Source organism: Tachyglossus aculeatus, chromosome 13, assembly GCF_015852505.1.
Source record: "Tachyglossus aculeatus isolate mTacAcu1 chromosome 13, mTacAcu1.pri, whole genome shotgun sequence".
In the NCBI taxonomy this organism is placed as follows: Eukaryota; Metazoa; Chordata; class Mammalia; order Monotremata; family Tachyglossidae; genus Tachyglossus; species Tachyglossus aculeatus.
Window position 1 is genome coordinate 19347915 of NC_052078.1, and position 21855 is coordinate 19369769.

Here is a 21855-nt window from a genome sequence, read left to right on the forward strand (position 1 = left end):
AGACCAACTGTGCCCTTTCCAATGACACAGCTTCGAACACACAGGGTGTTGCACAGACCACTCTGGTCAAAAAAAATTCCAGCATTTATTCAGCTTCTTTAGGGTTTTTTTTCCTTTGATTTTCTCAGCTTGCTTTAGCGATGGATTGAAAAAAATGTCTTCCTCTTTTTGGTGTCACAATGTTGTTTTATGCTTGGTTTCCTTCACTCTTTGTGGTCCTACAGTGTTGCATTATTACATCAGGTGCAGTGTTACAGTATTACAATGTTGGGCAGAAATATTAAACATGGGAAACTCTAGTGAGTTAAAAGAGTGGGATTTGCACTGGCATGAAATATGTGATTAATTTCTGGGAGCAGTGATAAGGACATAGGCATTCACCACCCCTAGCTGGTCATCTGTCGGACTGTCACCAGACTGTGTTTCACTTTCCTATCGTTGTCTCTATCAGAGAACCCGATGCTGTTTCAGATTCTCTCCGATATTCCTTTCTCCGGAAGAGCCGCTATGTTTCTGACAGATGGAATTCATGATGGGGCCTGCTCCTACTGTATTTTTACAGTTCAAGCTCTGTCCCTTTGTGGAATGTTATATACCTTAGGGTTTCCTGAAAGCACTTCTTCCACTCAACCTGCTGTCTGTTGCCTCGTTTCAGCTCAAAATTCAGCAGGTGCTTGGTGGTTCCCTCAAATGTACAGAATCTATGCACTTGGATGTTATATTTGCAGACAAAGCATTTCAAAAACAGAGTCAGAATTGAATATTATTGCCATCCTGATACCTATGGGGCCCCACTGTGCTGTCAGTACACAAACAGTCTGACAGAAACAGCAGCAGCAGGCATCAAGGAAAATGAAAATAGGACTGTTTCAACCATGTTCATCAACAAACTCAACTTGCATCAATGGCACATTATTATGGGATTCGCTTTTCAGGTTGGGGAGGGGCGGGGGGGCTAATCTTCGTGTTTTGATTTACTCCGAACATGCTGAGAACAGACACTGATGAACATGCTGAGAACAGACACTGATGATGGTATGGAAAGGAGATCGCCAGCATCCTCAGTTGGGCAGCTCATTGCTTGAGCTAAACCAACCTGTAAATTTGACCAGTGAAGACCTGTCCAAGCAGTAGCAGGGTGGGCAGAGGCTGGAGCTGAGACCAAGGGGTCTCCTCCATCTGAGCCCTGGGCACCAGGGTGCCTCCCTTCCCCTCCCTTCACACCTGACTGAAAACCCATCTTGCAGGAGTGGGGCAGGTGGAATTGTACTTTGCCCACTGTTACAACATTGGGGCCACAGCGGGAGCAGAAACTTCTCTCAAGAATGTAAACTCCTTGTGGGCAGGGATTGTGTCTACCAACTCCATTGCACTGTACTTTCCCCAGCACCTAATACAGTGCTGAGAACACAGTAAGCACTCAATAAATACCACTGACTAATTGACTATTGATGGGACCCTTGGACTAGGGAAGTCCTTGCCAGGAGTAGCCAGAAGCCTGATAACTGGGTATTTCTGCTATTATTGTGGGTGATTAAATATTTTGGCTTTATTAACTGTGTTACTGCTTCCCTGGTGGATCTATCCTCAGATCTTCCCCTTGTTAGATCCTCTTGCGAGCCCCGGAAGCCAAGAAACCATGAGCTAACTATTTTTCTTGCACCACACCACAGCCCTTAGACCATTGCTCTGCACACAGAAACCAGTTAACATGTAAAAGGTAATAATGGTGGAAGTAATTATCTCCCTCTCCTACCAAAATCCCAGAGAACTCCAACCAACCCCACACTGTGGTGCTGGCAGCATGGCGCAGTGGAGAAAGCACGTGCCTGGGACTCAGAGGGTCATGGGTTCAAATCCCGGCTCCGCCACTTGTCTGCTATGTGATTTTGGGTGAATCACTTCACTGCTCTGGGCCTCAGTTCCCTCATCTGTAAAATGGGGACTGAGACTGTAAACCCCATGTGGGATGGGGACTGTGTTCAACCCGATTTGCTTATATCCACCCCAGTGCCTGCCACATAGTAAGTGCTTAACAAATACCACAATTATTATTATTGTTAGAAAGGGCTTGGGTGGTGCAGTTTACTGCTCTATTTTTTTTTCTGTTTCTTTCAGACCTTTGAAGAAAAGCAAAAGTAATCCCTTTTAACCAGCCAAAAAGAAAACATTTTCTCTTCCACTGTTCATCCTTGGATGATTTCCTAATCCAGTTTCCTAGGTCCATAACCAAACCTATACACCCTTTCTCCCAAGCCCTTGTCATAAAATATATTCTCTCTCTGGACATCTGTTATACTGCCGTTTCTGGGGAAACCTAAATGTAGATTTGTCATGGCCTCGAAAGGAAAATACAATCAAGATTTATGTTTATCCATTATTGAAATGATAACATTTATAAGGCGGTTGACCCTCCACCCTATCACTCCACTGCAACAAAACTCATTTGCCCTCCCAGAAGATGGAAAGTAATTAGAAATGTGAGATACCTGTGAAGTTTGAGTGTCACCGTTCCATAAACAGTCACGAAGCCCAGAAGACGAACCCATCTGAGGAGAATGCAGCGAAATGCGCTCGGCTCAAAATACAAAATGATCACCTGGGAGATTAAAGAGAAAGAAAGAGTTTTTCAGTTTCAGCTTTGAAAAGCTGGAAAAGTGACTTGCCTAAGGTCCCACACTGGATAAGTGGTGGAGTGGGGATTAGAACCTAGGCCCGTTCCTGAATAATATCCTGTTCGGCTTGGTGTTGCAGCTAATCCCACTGTGGTGTGGCTCCTTTCCTGGACTAAACCAGTGGTAGAAACAGCATGGAAGGTCTCTGCCCATTTGCACTTTGGGACCCTTTTTTAGCACTGGGAATTGGTCCCTGCACCTTCACAGGCAGAAGGACTTGGGAGTCCCACGCCCACCCGCGCTGCTGGCTTGGAGGAACCTCTTCTCGCTGGGGTCATCTTTCAGCAGTGGTGAAGCATTTCCACTGGATTTTTCTGTGCAACTGTGGCTGGACAAAAACCAAGTTGGCTGAGGATTCGCAAAACTCATCCCATTGGGCTTCTGCTAGAGGTCTGTGTCTGTCATGTACTGCAAACTGAACATGCTCCGAAGAAGCTTATTTCCCAATGGGTAGTTGAAATGAAAACAGACTTAAAGACCATTAACAATCTGTTTTAACCGTGTTCATCAACAAACTCAGCTTGCATCAATGGCACATTATTATGGGATTTGCTTTTCAGGTTGGGGAGGGGCAGGGGGCTAATCTTCGTGTTTTGATTTGCTCCGAACATGCTGAGAACAGACACTGATGAAGATGCTGAGAACAGACACTGATGATGGTATGGAAAGGAGATAGCCAGCATTCTCAGTTGGGCAGCTCATTGCTTGAGCTAAACCAACCTGTAAATTTGACCTGTGAAGACCTGTCCAAGCAGTAGCAGGGTGGGAAGAGGCTGGAGCTGTTCCAGCTACACAATCCAAGGGGTCTCCTCCATCAGAGCCCATCATGAATGAATGAATGAAAATAATAATGAAGAGGGGAACATTAGGGCTGTTGGATGGTTCTCCTCTACCCTGAGGATGGATGTCCACAAGGGCATCCATTCATTACCCAGTATCACCACACAACCTTTCGCTGCCATTAGACTGTGAGCTCGTGGGCAGGAAATGTGACTACCAATGTCTCCCAAGCGCTTAGTACAGTAAGTGTTCAATAAATACCACTGATTGATTGATTGGAGACAGAATTCTGGGCTGGTTGGGCCACTGGTCCAACCCGGTACCTGCGGTGCTCGTGTTCTTATACTGGTCGCTCTCCTAGGCGTTCTCTATTCTGCCAGACGATTTTCCCACCTCACAGATCTAAATCTGCTCTTCTTCGATCCACTTTGGGACGGGCAGTTGAGACAGTCTCGCGCAAAAACTCCTGTGACGGCAGCATTGTCCTTTACTCCTCCCACAGATCCCACATATCCTGCCAGCACCCCCCAGAAGCCACCATGCAGAGGGAAATGAGGGTGCAGGGAGGGTCTCAGAGGGTCCCTGGACCACCAACCCTTACTAGAAGCAGTATGGCCTAGTGGAAAGAGCACAGGCCTGGAAGTCAAAGGTCCTGAGTTCTAATCCCGCTCGGCCACTCAACTGCCAGTCACTTAACTTCTCTGTGCCTCAGTTCCCTCGAGTGCAAAATAGGAATTCATTATCTGTTCTCCCTCCTGCTTAGTCCACGTGGGTCTCATGTAGCACCTGAATATCTTGTATCTACCCCAGAGCTTAGTACAGTGCTTGGCACATAGTAAGCACTTAACAAATAACGTAATAATAACAGTAAGAATCATTTTTTACAATTATTATTATTGTTACCCACTCCAGCTTCCCCCACCCAAGAAAGACACCACGTCTGTCCCAAGAACAGAGAGACTCCAAACTCCTAGACATTCATTTAAGATAGAAAATGTGAGAAGTAGCATGGCCTAGTGCATAGAGCACAGGTCTGGGGGTCAGAAGGACCTGAGTTCTAATCCTAGCTCTGCCACTTATCTGCTGTGTGACCTTGGGCAAGTCATTTAACTTCTCCGGGCTTCAGTTACCTCACTTGTAAAATGGGGATTAAGACTGTGAGGCCCATAGGGGACATGGACTGTGTCCAACCTGATTAGCTTGTATATACCCCGGTGTTTAGCGCAGTGCCTGGCACATAGTAAGTCCTTAAAAATACCACAAAAATGTGAATTTTTGTCTGCCTAGAATCAAAGTGGGTTTTAATTCCGCGTGTTAAAAACGACTGTGGCTCAGACCTAAAACGCCAAACCTCACGTCATCCCTTTCCCCGCTCCTGATGAAGACTCCTGCTTTTCCGACCAGGGAGCTCTGAAAACACCTCCAGGTAAGCTCTCTGTTTTTCCACGAGCAGCTTTTCTTTTCTAATCGAGCCATCTGGCAGCTGAACAAGCTGCTTTGGAGATGCCTCTGGAATTACCAGACAGCTTCATGTTGTTTCCTTTGTGTTCCGAGATGACGCAGCTGACGATGCCCCCACCTGTCAACCTTTTCAGCCTTATCAACCCAGGCAGGTCGGAATAGCATCATCGGTACCGTCAGCTTGGCTCAGAAAAGATAGCGGTGCGTATGTGTGTGCCTGACTCACAGCAGGCAGGCCATGCTAAGCTGACATGACGCCTGTCCTCTGGTCATCAGAGCGGTTGAGTCACCCTGGACTGATTGATGTGGCCGTAGTCATTTCACCAACCCGGCGTCACCACCCTGCAGGCAAGTGACATCGAGGCCCAGTGAGAATTGATAAAGGAGCATCGGCTTAGAGGGTCCTTTCCCTCGTCCCTTCGCTCTCTCCTGACACCATCTCCAGGACTGGAGCAGCTGCAGGGAATTGGGAATTGAGAAGCAGCGTGGCTCAGTGGAAAGAGCCCGGGCTTTGGAGTCAGAGGTCATGGGTTCAAATCCCAGCTCCGCCAATTGTCAGCTGTGTGACTTTGGGCAAGTCACTTCACTTCTCTGGGCCTCGGTTACCTCATCCGGGGATTAAGACTGTGAGCCCCCCGTGGGACAACCTGATGGTCTTGTAACCTCCCCAGCGCTTAGAACAGTGCTTTGCACATAGTAAGCGCTTAATAAATGCCATTATTATTATTATTATTATTATTATTATTATTATTATTATTATTACCTCACCCCCCAGCCAGAACCAACAGGGGCAGAATGGCATCCTTCAACCGGTTCCCAGATCTACATGGCTTTTGGTTGGGGGTTCTCATGGTTCACTTCTGCACCCACATCAGGGATTCAGATTCCATCTGGGTCACGCTAGGACAAGGTGGGGTGCCACTTTTCGTCCAGAGACCCAAAACCCATCCCCTGGAAAACTGAACACCGAGGAAGTTCAGTACAAGTGTTGCCGACTTGTACTTCCCAAGCGCTTAGTACAGTGCTCTGCACACAGTAAGCGCTCAATAAATACGATTGATTGATTGATTGACCTAACATGAGCAGTCTTGAAAGTTCTGACAAAGAGCTATGTCATTCCTACTGGGGCTATAGTCAGATATGGTGTTTAATACATGCTGATTCATTCAACGGTATTTATTGAATGCTTACTGTGGAAAAAAGCACTGTGCTACATCCTGGGGTACATACAATATAAACAAATTAGACACAGTTCTGGCTCCACAGGAAACTCACAATCTGAAGAAGCAGAGTGGCCTAGTGGATAAAGCATGGGCTTGGGAATAAGAAGGACCTGGGTTCTAAACCTGGCTCTGCCACTTATCTGCTGTGTTAACTTGGGCAAGTCACTTCACTTCTCTGGGCCTCAGTTCCCTCATCTGTAAAATGGAGATTGAGATTGTGAGCCCCATCTGGGACAGGGGCTGTGTCCAACCTGATTTGCTTGTATCCACCCCAGTGCTTAGTATAGTTCCTGACACACAGTAAGCGCTTACCAAATATCATAATAATCACTATTATTATTATTGTGAGGGAGGAGAGATGCGCAGAGAGGAGAATTAAATTACAGAGAATGAGGACATTTAAGAATACCAAAATCAAAAATAAGAGGCTAAGATTGGAAAATGGGACAGTACCAATGTCCCACTTTCCCCCCCACCCGCCTCCCTTTCTAGGCCTCAGTCTTTCTGGGTGATTCTGTGCCACTCTCCATTTCTTTATTTCTTTTTTTTTTCTCTTGTTCAGCACTTATTATGTGCCAGACGCTGTACTAAGGTCTGGGCTAGATACAAGATAATCTGTTTGGACACAGTCTTGGTCCCACATATAGCTCACAATCTTAATTCCCATTTTTCAGATGAGGTAACTGAAGCACAGAGAAGTTAAGCGACTCGCCCAAGTACACACAGCAGACAAGTGAAGAAGCTGGGATTAGAACTCAAGTCCTCTGACTCCCAGGCCAGTGTTTTTCCACTCTCTCCTCCCTGCCTGACTGCCTGTGTGTCTGGTTCTCCGTCTGTTCTCTAATTAATAATTACGGTATTTATTAAGCACTTACTACGTGCCAAGCACTGTTCTAAGCGCTGGGGTAGACACAAGGTAATCAGGTTGTCCCACATGGGGCTCCCACCCTTCATCCCCATTTTCCAGATGAGGTAACTGAGGCACCGAGAAGTGAAGTGACTCGCCCAAAGTCACACAGCTGACAAGTGGCGGAGCCAGGATTAGAACTCACGACCTCTGACTCCCAAGCCCGGGATTTTTCCACTAAGTCACGCTGCCTCTCTCTTTGTCTCTCCGATTCCCTTTGGGTCTTCCTTCCACCCTTTGTGTCACTCTGACTCTGTTTCTTGCTACATATTCTGCCTAGCTCATGGTGGGCAGGGAACGTGCCTGCTATATTCTTGCGCTGTACTCTCCCAAGTGCTTAGTACAGTGCCCTGCACACAGTAAGCACTCAATAAATACGACTGATTCTCTTCCCGGCTTTCTCCCTCCCATATCTTGGAACATTGGTTCTGTACCACCTTCCAGGACTGAACCCAAACAACTTTCCCCAGTCCCCCCGCCAAGGAAGTCCCCACCTCTGGTCCCACTTTAAGACTCAGAAAGCACACTCTCTTTAGCTGGGCCACCCCCTGCCTACTTCATCATGAAGCTCTTGTTTTGATCAAATATCCAAGTGATTATGGAGCTGATGCACTAGTACGCTAGATTTCATTTTTTTAATCTGGAAGTCTTCATTCATTTTTTATTTCATTTGAGACTAAGGCCTTGTGTTAAACCCAATTGGGGACCTCCGAGTAAACCGCTTTCAGGAAAATACAATTCCAAATGATTTTCAAATTAATTTGAACTTGAACAGCAACCTAATTTTTTTTTCCCCATTCGTCTAATTCACCGCTTTTTCATTTATATGCCAATAGCTGGCCATGGACTACGACTTCACTTGAAAGCAGCATATTTTTTTTCTTCAAGTAGGATCAACCATGGGCATATGTAGAGAAGAAAAACAGTAAGTATACAGCATGGGCCTGGATTCTAATTCTGGCACCCCTACTTCTCTGCTGTGTGACCCTGGGTAAGTCACTTAGCTTCTCTTTGCCTCAGTTACCTCATCTGTAAAATGGGGATGAAGACTGTGAGCTCTATGAGGGACAGGGTCAGTGCCGATGCCGTTTACTTTGTATCTACCTGGGTTGCCAATTTGTACTTCCCAAGCACTTAGTACAGTGCTCTGCAAACAGTAAGCGCTCAATAAATGCGACTGAATGAATGAACCTACCCCACTGCTCAGTATAGTGCTTGGCGAAGAGTTAGCGCTTAACAGATACCACATTTATTATTTGGGGTGAATATAAAAAGCCACATTTAATTAAAATGGACCCTGCAAAGAGGTGACACTGCCATATCCAGCGCTTAGAACAGTGCTTTGCACACAGTAAGCACTTAACAAATGCCATCATTATTATTATTGTTATTATTCAGAGATAACCTAATCAGTCTGCCTGAGTCTGTTTTAGGAGTTGAAAACATTAGCAATCCACTTCACCATTTTCTCACCAAAAAGCATCAAGCAAGCCCTCTGAAAGTGAGCAAAGAAACCTTCACTGTGGAAATGTCTTGTCCTGTCATTTGCAGCATATGAAGATTCGGATTTCTTACTATGAACGATTTGTTAAAGAGGTGGCCCCAGGCCTATGAGAACAAGCCAATGTTGGCAAAGAAAAGAGTAAAATTCAGGGATTACTAGGAAGAAAGAAAAGGAACGAAGGAGTTAGGACCCGCTGATTCCACCCCTAGGGAACATCCATCCTATTCCAGCAAAAGTGAATAGGGCTTCCAAGTGCAACTCTGCCATGTGGACCTCCAAGTGAGGGGAAGACAGACTAAACCCAATGAGTGGCCTGCTCTTCTTTCCTTATTAATGTACTTGTTGCACGAGGTTTTTTTTTAATGTCAGTTGTTAAGAACTTACTACATGCCAGGCACTGTACTAAGCACTGGGGTAGATACAAGGTTGTCAGGTTGGACATGGTCCCTGTTCCGCATGGTGCTCACATTCTTAACCCTCCCTGTACAGAAGAGGTAAATGAGGCACAGAGAACCGAAGTGACTTGCCCAAGGTCACAGGGCAGACAAGTGGAGGAGCTGGGATTAGAACCCAGGTCCTTCTGACTGCCATGTGGGCCAGAGACTGTTTCCAACCTGATTACCTCGTGTCTACCACAGGGCTTAGTACAGCGTCTGACATGCAGTAAACTTTTAAAATATACCTATTTTTTAGAAAGCTAACTCTAGCTTCCTTTTAGACTGTGAGCCTACTGTTGGGTAGGGATTGTCTCTATATGTTGCCAACTTGTACTTCCCAAGCGCTTAGTACAGTGCTCTGCACACAGTAAGCGCTCAATAAATACGATTGATTGATTGATTATCCCACTGAGATGTTGGCAGAACCTATGGGGATCAATCTCTCTATATAAGCATGGCTGGACCAATGAATTCAGAAGGGACCCTCATTTTTCCTCCATACCCCAAATCCTTTCAAAGTTCTACTCTTAATCAGGGGGAGAACTACATCCAGGGAAATCTCCTTTTTGTGGTGCTAGGTCAAAAACAGGTTCTTGAACAATAATTTTTCCGTACATAATTTGATGATGATGATGATGATGATGATGACGATGACGATGATCCACTCCCTCCCAGGATTAATGAAACCCACCTGAGTGTCAATCCACCTTGGGTGAGGATTCTTGACACACTGCCCACACAGGGCCACTGCTATTCTGCAGCCCATTAAACTACAGCATTCCAAAATCCCGTAGGTGGAAAATGACTGAAATTCTAAAATGTCCCAATTCTACCTGCCTCTCACTTGGACTCTGGTATTCAATAAAGTTTGGAACATCATATTGTGGGTGGACTATTAGTCACATTTATTCTCAACTCCCACACAGCTAAAACCAAAGTACCCTAACTAAATAGCTCTAACCCCAACGATGTGAAAATCACACATTTATAAATATTAGTCTAACAGCGGTGTGTAAAACTGGCTCAAATGTTGGGTAGTCATCCGTAGTTTTAGGTTCAACGTTGCGGAAATATCTTCGGTAACAATCAGCTATAGCCTTCTTGCCTTCAAACCCCCCACCGCACCCCAACATTTTAAAAATAGCTTCTGAGGCCTAGGGGTGACACCTTATTATGTAAAATATAGGTAAGTAGAACATGGCATTTCAAAAGTCCTTTGGCCGGGTTAAAAGACTCATAAGGCTAAAAGATATTTTAATGTAAGAATGCCTTTTGTGATGGCAGGATTGAGCTGTGAGGAGTCTGAAACTCTGCTCTTTTAGGAACACTTCCCTCCTGCTCTTGTATGTATTGTCACCATTCACCAATGGAATTTACTGAGCACTTACTGTGTGCAGGGCACTGTACTAAGCACTTGGGAGAGCAACAGAATCCACAGACATGTTCCTTGCCCACGACAAGCTTACGGCCTAGAAGTGACCCTGTCTCATGATCTTTCCTTCTATGTCAGTGCAGTGTATAACCCTCTCCCCACCCTTACACTTAGACTTTTGAGCCCTTTGGGGATCAGAGACCATATCTATATCTTGTCCATGTGTGGGGTTTCTTTTGGTTACTGATAATGAGCTAATGCTGAGCTAAAGGAGGCCACTGCTGCTGAGTTTTCCAATGTCATGAAGCCTCAAGGCATTTCCCTGTTTTTCAGCCCCAGTGGCAACATGTGTTTTGAAATACCCATGGTGAATGTTGGTTTGGAGATCTGGGGTACCACTTTAGTTTGGCTCCAGATGGAGATATGGAGATAGGTACTGATGTGGGGTAAGGTTGAAGTGGTCTGGCCCTTGGGTAGTTAATGATTTTGCTTTCTTATTGTAGGCCAAACCACCATAAGAATAGTCCCTGCCATGAAATAGGGCTGAACCCCAGCGATATAGCTCCTGTAAGTAGATACAATCAAGCAGCCTTCCCAAAATGAGCATTAGGTAGCGTCACGAGAATTAGAAATAAAGTACAAAGTAAATGCAGTGGTAGTTATCACAACCTTACCTAATTCCCATTTGTCAACCCACAGTCAATGTGCTTACTCAATGGGAAAGTAAAATAACACTGCTACTATTAATGAGTCAATCAATCAATCAGATTTATTGAGTGGTTACCACATACAGGACACTGTACTAAGCACTTGGGAGAGTACGATTTAACATAGTTGGTATTCACGTTCCCTGCCCACAATGAGGTTACAGTCTAGAGGACTACCATGGATTTAGCTAGTACCTTGTTTCCTAGGAACTCTGAGCTGGTCAATAAATATAGGCTTAACATAAGCAGTAAAACAATAAAGGATTACTACCAGTAATAAACTAAACTTTCCCTTCAAATGCTAGACACTGCCCTACTTCAGATTTACTTAAAATTAAAACCTAGGTATGAAAAATGGTTCGCTATTCAGATGTTAGAGTCTGATAGCACCTAGATTTAGGCATCTTATCAAACAGCTGAATATATTCAAGGTGTAACTCCTGACTTGGTTTGAATATGGATTATATTTAGAAATCAACAGATGGCATTAACATTTCAGCAGAAATTTAGACCTAGGTGAACAGCTGCTATTTGTTGGCCTGAAGGCAGAGCTGACACAGGCTAATTATGCACAGAGTTTAGATGACACACTATTTGCTACCCTTTGGGTGAGAGGTACAATGAGAATAAGCACTTATCCTTATACATTTTAAATATGTTTTTAATAATTGCACCAATTTGGTTTGAATTCTGGCCGTAGAAAATACAAGACCATCCTGGGGGAGGAAGCAAGGTTTAAGGAACACTGTTCTCCTTCTCTGTGGAAATGGAGCATTAAGGTTTTTAAAAAGGTTCATAGGATCCAGAAGAGGTTGGCTTATCTCACCTCTGACCTCCACAAAAGAGCATGCCTGAACTATCTTCAGTGACGGTACCCAAAGCCCAAGGCTAAGGATGATAAGATACAGTCCCTGCCTTTTATAGCATTTATATAACACTCAAATATTTAAGTATTTTCCCCATTTCTTGTAAGTTTCTGACAACAATCTTCAGTTCAGGCAAATATTCAGCTTTCTCTAGAAGGCGACTTGGACATGGCAGGATTGAATATTTCCGAGATTTCCAAGACTGAACTTCTTATCTTCCCTCCCAAACCGTGCCCTCTCCCTGACTTTCCCATCACTGTTGACGGCACTACCAACCTTCCCATCTCACAAGCCCGCAACCTTGGTGTCATCCTCGACTCTGCTCTCTCGTTCACCCCTCACATCCAATCCATCACCAAAAACTGCCGCTCTCACCTCCGCAACATCGCCAAGATCCGCCCTTTCCTCTCCATCCAAACCGCTACCCTGCTCGTTCAATCGCTCATCCTATCCCGACTGGATTACTGCATCAGCCTCCTCTCTGATCTCCCATCCTCCTGTGTCTCCCCACTTCAATCTATACTTCACGCTACTGCCCGGATCATCTTTGTGCAGAAATGCTCTGGGCATGTTACTCCCCTCCTCAAAAATCTCCAGTGGCTACCAATCAACCTACGCATCAGGCAAAAACTCCTCACTCTCGGCTTCAAGGCTGTCCATCACCTCGCCCCCTTCTACCTCACCTCCCTTCTTTCCTTCTACAGCCCAGCCCGCACCCTACGCTCCTCGGCCGCTGCTCACCTCCTCACTGCGCCTCATTCTCGCCTGTCCCGCTGTCGACCCCCGGCCCATATCCTCCCCCTGGCCCGGAATGCCCTCCCTCTGCACATCCGCCAAGCTAGCTCTCTTCCTCCCTTCAAAGCCCTACTGAGAGCTCACCTCCTCCAGGAGGCCTTCCCAGACTGAGCCCCCTCCTTCCTCTCCCCCTCCCCCCCACCCTACCTCCTTCCCCTCCCCACAGCACCTGCATATATGTTTGTACAGATTTATTACTCTATTTTACTTGTACATAGTTACTATTCTATTTATTTTATTTTGTTAATATGTTTTGTTTTGTTGCCTGTCTCCCCCTTCTAGACTGTGAGCCCGCTGTTGGGTAGGGACCATCTCTATATGCTGCCAACTCGTACTTCCCAAGCGCTTAGTACAGTGCTCTGAACACAGTAAGCGCTCAAATGGAAGGAAGGAAGGAAGGAAGGAAGGAAGGAAGGAAGGAAGGAAGGAAGGAAGGACGGAGGGAAGGAGGGAGGGAAGGAAGGAAGGAAGGAAGGAAGGAAGGAAGGAAGGAAGGAAGGAAGGAAGGAAGGAAGGAAGGAGGGAGGGAAGGAGGGAGGGAAGGAGGGAAGGAAGGAAGGAAGGAAGGAAGGAAGGAAGGAAGGAAGGAAGGAAGGAAGGAAGGAAGGAAGGAAGGAAGGAAGGAAGGAAGGAAGGAAGGCTTTGAGGAAAAGATCAGTTAGTCAATCATACTTAGTGAGCACTTACTATGTGCAGAGCAATGTACTAAGTGCTTGGGAGAGGTACACTATAACAATATAATGGACACATTCCGTGCCAATTATGAGCTTACAGTCTACAGGGGGAGACAGATGGGAGAGTCCTTAATAACTGTGACATGTGTTAAGTGCTCACTATGTCCCAAGCACTGTACTGAGCACTGGGGTAGGTACAGTCCCTGTCCCCACATGGGGCTCACAATATAAGCGGGAGGGAGAAGAAAAGAAATGGAGCAGGTGGTAATTGTAATTAATGATGATAATAATGATAATAATAATAATAATAATATTTGTTAAGTGGTTGCTATGTGACAAGCACTGCTCTAAGTGCTGGGGTAGATGCAAGAGAATCAAGAGTGAGTTAGGGACAAGGTCACAGGAAACCAAAGCAGGCGGGACAGTCAGATGGAGGAAATTCCCACCAGTGCCCTGGTGGCCCACCTGAGGGATCTCAATCTGTGCCATGGGCCCAGGAGACGGAGTGCGGAGCCGCCGGACTCCTAGCACCAACCCTGATTAGAGGACCAATGGGTAGGATGCAAAAGTCGGCTGACGGTTGTTCAGAGCGATGGAATGAGGCAAACTTGAGGGAAACGTAAGCAGATCCCCTGACCAGAGGGAGTCACCACTCACCCAATCCGAGACAAAAGCAACCAGATCAGCCCAGAGTTCCTCATCCCTCAGGAATCTGCGGCTGACTGCTTGAACTGCTACAATCACTTCGTTCCAAAGGGTTGGGGAGGCGAAGGCCAAAGCGACTGTGGAGTAGGGGTAGAAAGGGCTTGCAGATCAAGCCGACCTCACTAACCCAAAAAGAACACCACCCAGATTGCTTGTGAACAGGCGGCCTGATGGGAAGGCCAGAGGCCACTGGTCTACATTACAAGCTAAGCATTTTTTGGTGAATTGCCTCCTCACTCTATTAAAGAGCTGGATCAGCTCTGAGGTAGTAATCGCCCAGAGAGCTAACGAAGCATGCATGGCTCCTTAGCTAAAAGGAAAGACCCAAATGGTATTGTTTAATTTAAAATGCCTGTTAACAATTTCATGATGCCATTTGCCTGATCTTCTAAAGGTCTCTCTCCCGTGGTTTCAGTCACAGCTACAGACCACAGCTGTGGAAACATTTCACAGAAACACAGAAACGTTTTACCCAAATGTCACTACACACATTCATCATCTTTTGGCACGTTCCAATTGCTGTTTGGGGACATAGCTGTTGCTTGCAAAAGAAATCAAAGGGAAGAGAGCTTAAGACACCCATGTAAATTAGGGAAGGCCCAGGAACCCAGAGATAGGGAGGAATCTGGCTTCTCTTGACTGAGCTCCAGCAGCAGGTAATAATTGGAATATCCAAAACCAATGCTCGTGTTTGGGAGGGTGGAAGGTTGGGAAGGGGGACCTCACGTGCTGACCGGGAGAAGGGAAGGCAAGGAAGAGGAGAGAGAGGGGAGCAAGAATGGAACCTAAGCCCTATCTAGTCCCTCCATTCCCTCCTCCCTGTTTTCTTTCTCTGCTCTGTTGCGGCTGCCACGAGAACGGCAGGGGAGTGGCACCGGGTGAAGGCCAAGGAGGGAAATTTGGGAAGATACAAGATAATCAGGACCGACCCAGTCCCTGTCCCAAATAGGGCTCGTAGTCTGAGGGGGAAGGAGACTAGGTATTTCATAACCATTTTACAGATGGGAAAATTGAGTCCCAGAGAAGTTAGGTGCCTGGCCAAGATCACACTGTAGGTTTAACGCAGTTTACCTAGGACGCTACATCCTGACCTTAAGTAGGACTTTCCATAGACTGAATTGGTCAGAATAAAATGTGCACTTGTAGGGCCTCACAATTCCAACAGAGAACTTGAGGATCCAGATTTGATTGCAGACATGAAGAGAGGGAAAACTGTGTGGGTGGGGCTGGTGTCCGAAGGGCCTTCTCTCAGACCTCTCCCGTCACATTGTGCTTAACCTGACAGGACAAGCTAGCAACCAAACTCCACGATACACCAACCTCAGCTCTGTTTCCGACAGCTCGGCTTAAAAGTAAAAGCAGAACAAAGCCCGCTTTACTCGATCTACCCTTCATCGTGAATTCAAACTATCAAACCTTCTGGAACAGAATGCTTGATGAAAACACCTCCGTCTTTACAAATGACATTTACAGAGAGCAGCGTGGGGCCTGCCTGAGGACCAGAGATAAACTCAATAAGGCCAGGAGGATCTAGGATGAATGAAAAGACAGAAATGGAATCAGTAATGTTGGAAGTGAGGCTAGGGAAAAGAAAGGTCCACAAAGGACTTTCATTACAGTTGTGATTTAAATCTGCTCCCTGGCAGGCATGATCAAAGAGTCAAGCTCTCCCATTTGGCTCGAACCCACAATGCGGAGCTCAACAGCAAAGGAAAAATCCTTAGGGTTTGGAAATGGCTATTTAAGTCAACCTAGTAGGTAACTGGGGGAGGAATGGTTCATTGGGGAGGGTGCTGTTCCATCCCATTTCAATTCTGCTAGCCACGAATTCCAGGGAGGAGTTTGACCCAATACCACAGCCTCCTTTGTCGCTGCAGTAAAGATTCTGATTCCATACTTAACTTCAGCCTGGATGAAAAAATGGAAGAAACGAAAGGAAGGAGGACAGGTTTCATGTACATTCATTCTAGTGTATCCTCCCCTATGCATACTACAACACTTGGCACAGGTGCTCAAAAATGATGCCAAATGACTGAACAAAGGCTTGAACCTGCCCATGACAAAAGCTACTTGTTAGGCGTTTACTAATGTGCCAAGCACTGTACTAAGCACTGGGGTCGATACAAGATAATCAGTCGGACACAGTCCGTGTCCCACACAGGGATCATAGTCTAAGTAGCAGGAAGAACAGGTATTGAATCCCCAATTTAAAGGTGAAGAAACAGGCACTGAGACGTTGACTGGCCCAGGATCACATATCAGGCAAGGGGTAGAACCGGGAGTAGAACCCAGGTCCTGACTCCAGGGCCTGAGCTCTTTCCACTGGGCCTTGATGCTTCTCAAACGACTGCTGTCTTTGATGTGTTAAAAGGACTTACATCTGGAAGGGTTGCAAAAAAATAGTACTCTGAGTCCTGCAGGTGGCAAGGGTCCAGCAGTGACTCCTAATCTCAGCAAGGTAACTCAGCCCACAGGAAATGAGCAGTCTTCAACTCTCCTGATCCTCAGCCGTCAGTTTTGGACCAAAGCTCTCGGTAGGTTTAAGAGGGGTTTGAATACATTTATGCCTAAGTGGTCTACAATGTGTTTAAAGAGGGAAAATTAGAACTGCAGAGAAAAAAAGTTATGGATTTTAGACAGCCCATGACAATATACCAAGTAGGGCAATTATATATTTCCTCCAAGCATCTTTACAATATAATTAGCTCCTTATTATACTGTAGGCTCCTTGAGGGTAGGAATCGTCTCTTTAACCTCTAGTGAATTCTCCCAAGCACTTGGTGTAGTGTTTTCCTCACAGCAGGGCCTCAGTAAATTGATGAATTGTCCATTTGGTTTGACTCAGTAATAGCACTGCTCATGATCTTATGAGTCATTGTTGCAGTGGGAAATGAGAGGGAAAACCATTGTTGTGTTTGTTGCACAAAAAGGGTATGCTCATTTTGATTCATGCCTTTTTAAGAGCTTCCTTGACCGAACAGAGAGTTCAGAGAGCAGACGCGGCATTTTTTGGAAGACTCACAAGATCTCAGATGGTTTTTGGGGGGTTTTTTTTGTTGTTTTTTTTTTACTGTTGTACTTGGCAGAGAACTCGATCAGGAAATGAGCCCCACTGGGCAAAAGAAAGGAGGCTTCTGTTTTCTCCCGAAGATCCTGATGGGGACAGCCACTGAACTACAATAATACATCTTTCCTTCAAAAATTGGCAGGCAGTCAACAGCCCTCCTGGTCCAAATGTAGACCAGACTCCTGGAAGATCTGCTTCATCTCCCAGAGGGTGTCTAGAAAGCATGTCACTTCTTTGCAGTCTATTTAGGAGAAAGGCAGGTGGATGGTACTAAAGAAAGTAAGAAGACTCCCCAGCTAGAGATCACCTAGTTCAAGGTTTCTATAATCTTCCCAACCAGGAAAATTTACAACCAAATAGGAATGAGCAGGGTTGTGACACAAAGGAATGCCTGTTGGCTTGTATTAGAGGAGAAACATCCAATCAGTAGAGCTAGTTGTTCATTCCAAACCTGAGCTCTCTAGCTCACATCAGCATTAGCATCACGTCTCCTGATCACTGCACTAGCTGCTTGTGGGGCACACAGAAAAAGAAAATGCAATTCCTATTCCCAAGAGATTTACAGTCTAATGGAGAAGACAAGTGGACACAAATGGATGGTTGTACAATAGTTAAAAGAGTGTGAGAGAAGGTATAAATAATAAACATTGGCAGAGAAATAAATCAATACACACATTCCACACAAAGAATTTGGGACTCCAATTGCTTACATAGCTTTGTCTTCTATTTCAGCTAATCTCTATCATCACTGGCCAAACAGGTGACCCAAAGTAAATCCCCTACATCTTTCAAAGCTGCCAGGGGGCTTATTTCAACATCTTTCATATCTTAATTGTTTCCCAATAACAGAGGTTACACAGGAATCCTTCAAAATCCTCCAGTGGGTCTCCACTCAACAAGAAATCCTAAGCATCACGAGTCCAAGGTTCACAGCGGCCAAGTAATTATCCACCAGCCACCTCTCTCCATGTCTGAGACACATCTCCTGCATAATGATTTTCTTACCAAGTGAATTCCTTGTTTTCCTTCCAAAGGAGGAGCTTTACAGAGATCACAGTACGGTGAGAATAATAACCACTGTTTCTCAAATGCAAGTCCAGCTGTGTGCCACTCAATCAGTTCATCTCCAAGAGTTAATGCTTGAACCCATTTCGAGTCTCAGTTTTAAGGTCAATCATTTTTGATTATTTTATGCAGTATCCAGACTAACCAAATAGATCTGAATTCTACTGTCTTTGTAACCTGGAAATGGTGGACTCAACTTGCAGTCAGACATGGGGTGCCTGACTCTACGACTCACAGATCGGAGAGATGGAGTCTCTGCACACAGACCCCTCCGCAAGAGGAAAGAACCTTTCCCAGCATTAGGTTTTCCCACTGAGCTGGGCCCTGAAAACCGAATGAGCCTCATGGGTTAGCCCGGATTGTGCTATAAAATAGAGATCATGAGTGTGGCATGCCGGTGACAGGGGAGTGGAGCTTCCCCTGCATGAGTTTGAGACGTGAAAATAACCTGCATAAATGGTGATCACTCTTGCATCCCCTCATGTGGCTCAGCCCAATTGAACTTCCCTGATTTGATCAATTCTGCCTCTTTGTTACCTTGCTGGGTTGTCTCTACAAATGTAGTCCATCTTTGTCATGATGGTTTTTACAAAATACATTTCTGTGTATGATATCCAGTTCACATCTCAACAATTTTACAAATGTTCTAGGTCAGACAGGGTTGGGTAAAATAGGGTCCGTACCATCGAATGATTTACTCCGGACTGCAACTTCCTGCCTGGCTCTTGGGGATGTAGTGAAGTACCCCCTGCACACTGCAGCCCCCCCACCCAACCCCACCCCTCACTATGTCTAGGAGTCTGAGGTTTTACAGGCAGCAATTGTTTCTGACTGCTTCCAAAGTCAGGCTGGAGATCAGATAGAGCTGAGGCAAGCAGAAAAGCTCCCAATTCCATCTCCTAAGCTTCCCATATTCTCCATGAACCCATTCTTTAGTGTAACAGTGGAGAAAATTATGCCACCCTTTGAACAGTTGAGTACAATCTATAAGTGGCTCTCCAGCCAAAATAATTGCCCATTCCACTCTACATACTGTTCCTGCAACTCAGGCTTTAGGGAATTAATTAGGGAAGACTTGCTGAAAGAGGTGGGGTTTTAGGAAAGCTTTGAACATGGGGAGAGATGAGGTACGGCGGACTTGGTGGGGAGGGATTCCTAGGTGGGGGAAATGGCATGAACAAAGGAGTTGGAAGCAGGCAAGGCAAGAACAGGGTATAGTTACAAGTTTGCTTGGGGGGAGAAGAGAGTAAGCTGCAGAGTGGTGGGTGAAAAGACTCAAATACAATGGAGAGAGCTGCTGGAGAACCCTGAAGCCAATGGTAAGGAGTTTTTATTTGATGCAGATGGAGATAGCAGCCTCTGTAGGGTTTTGAGGATTGGAGAGAAGGGTACTGAGTGACATTTTCGAAGGGCAGCAGTGTGGAGTAACGACTGAAGAGAAGAGAGGCTGGAGGCAGGGAGGTTAATGAGGAGGCTGAGGTAATAATCCAATTGTGATATGATGAGGCCTGAACCAGTGAGGATTGGTTGGGGAAAAAGGGACACAGCATGTCCTAGTGGAAAGAGAGGCAGTGTGCCTACTGGGAAGAGCACTTTCCGTTTTCCTTAAGGATGGGGAGAATGGTGGTACTACTGGCAGAAATGGGATAGTGGCAAAGAGGGGAGGGTTTTGGTGAAAAGAGGAGAAGTTCCGTTTTGGACATATTGAGTTTGAGGCGCCAGCAGGGCATTCAAATGGAGATGTCCTGGAGGAAAGAGAAGATATGGGATTGGTAGCCTGGGCTACAGTGATAATCCCAGCTCCACCAGATGTCTGCTGTGTGACCCTGGGCAACTCACTTCACTTCTTTGGGTCTCAGTTACCTCATCTGCAAAATGGGGATTAAGACTGTGAGCCCAATGTGGGACAGAGACAGTGTCCAACCAGATTTTATTGCTGAATTGTACTTTCCAAGAGCTTAGTGCAGTGCTCTGCACACAGTAAGTGCTCAATAAATACGGTTGAATGAATGAATGAATTTGCATTCCCCAGTGCTTTGTACAGTGCCTGGCACACACTAAGCACTTAACAAATACCACAATTAATTAGTTAATTAATTAGTGAGTCTTCCACCTAGAGGCGTTACCTGAAGCCATAAAAGTAGATAATAATAATAATAACAACGGTGTTTGTTTAGTGCTGGGTTAGATACAAGAAAATCAGGTTGGGCATAGTTCCTGTCCCCCTTGGGGGGCACAGTCCATAAAGTTGACAAAGAGGATAAAGAGAGAATGTATTCATCTCCTGGGATCTCCCAGCTGGCTTAGGGAGAAGACAGTTTCCCATTTATTCCCCCTGCTCCTTATTGTTCCCCAAACCCTGCATTGTAATAATGGATGAGACTCCCCCAACAGAGTGAGTGTAAGGGGAGAAGCCTAAGGGACCCAGGCCCAGAGCCTTGAAATACACCCACAGTTAAGGGATGAAAGATGGAAGAGGAGTCAATGAAAGAAACCGTTTCTTAGGCATCCTTTTCTTGTCCATTCTCCTCAAGCTCCTGACAAGTGGCTCTGGGTTGCTGTGATCACCATCAGTCAGTCAACTGTACTTATTGAATACTTACTGTGTGCAGAGCACACAAGCGCTTGGGAGAGTACAATTTAACAATAACCAGAAACATTTCTGGCCTACAGTGATCTTACTGTCTAGTGGAGGAGTCAGACATAAATATAAATAAATAAATTACAGCTATGTACAAAAGCGTTGTGAGGCTTGGAGAGGGGATGAATAAAGGGAGCAAATCACTGAGGCTTTGAAGTGGGGGAGAGTAATTATCTGGTCCAGTGCTGGTGAGTTACCTGGGTGCCTCACATTTGATGTTGAATGTGATTCCTCGGTGACAATGATGAAATTGCTCCAAGAGCTGGAGATGTCTTTTGTAGCTGGTTCTGATTTTGTGCCCATTTAAAAGGCTGTATATCATAGCAGCTTTGCAGATTTTCAACTGGTGTAGAATTTGCTGATTTGTTCCCTGCCTACTCTGTTATGCAGCCTTTCAAAGGTCAGGCTCACCTTTAAAAAAAAATTCTGCTTCCTATCTTCTTGTCTAGCCATGCACCATGGGACAACATACTGCCTAGGTAGAAAATTTTGGTGGCTGCTTTGATCAAGGGCCTACATTTGATTTAATTAGCTAGTTCTGCCTAGTTAGAAGACAACAGACTACAATGGTTATCTTAATCCTGAGACTCTGATCCTGGTCTCTCTTGGTTCATAGCTGACAGGTAGAATAACTATCCTTGTCAAGCATTCAGCTGCATTATGCTTTCGCTTCTAAAGATGCTGTATTGAAATTGACAGTAATGTGTTCAGAAATTACATGGGTCATTTCATAAACTTTGTTTACAGACAGGCTCCATAATGAGATTTTCCCCCCTACCTGTCTGTCCCTGACATTTTAAACCAGAGAATCAGCGAGTTGACCTACAGGATGATGATAACACACACTGCCAGAGGTTCAGTGATTCTCCACCCCTGTCATTCCAATAGATATAGCCCCCAAATTTCATCCCTAAAAACAGAACAGAAATTTATTTACCCAGGGCCACTAAGAGATCCTTTCCAACCTAATGAGCCA

General features: G+C 45.4%; 1 protein-coding gene across 1 annotated transcript in view; it reads right to left on the minus strand.

Moving 5' to 3' along the window:
- Window positions 1-21855, minus strand: part of GPR158 (G protein-coupled receptor 158) — a 198622-nt gene that overhangs the window by 35426 nt on the left and 141341 nt on the right. Inside the window, exon 6 of the mRNA XM_038755749.1 lies at window positions 2490-2599. Within this exon, the coding sequence (XP_038611677.1) occupies window positions 2490-2599 (110 nt within the window). The remainder of the gene's footprint in view (window positions 1-2489; window positions 2600-21855) is intronic.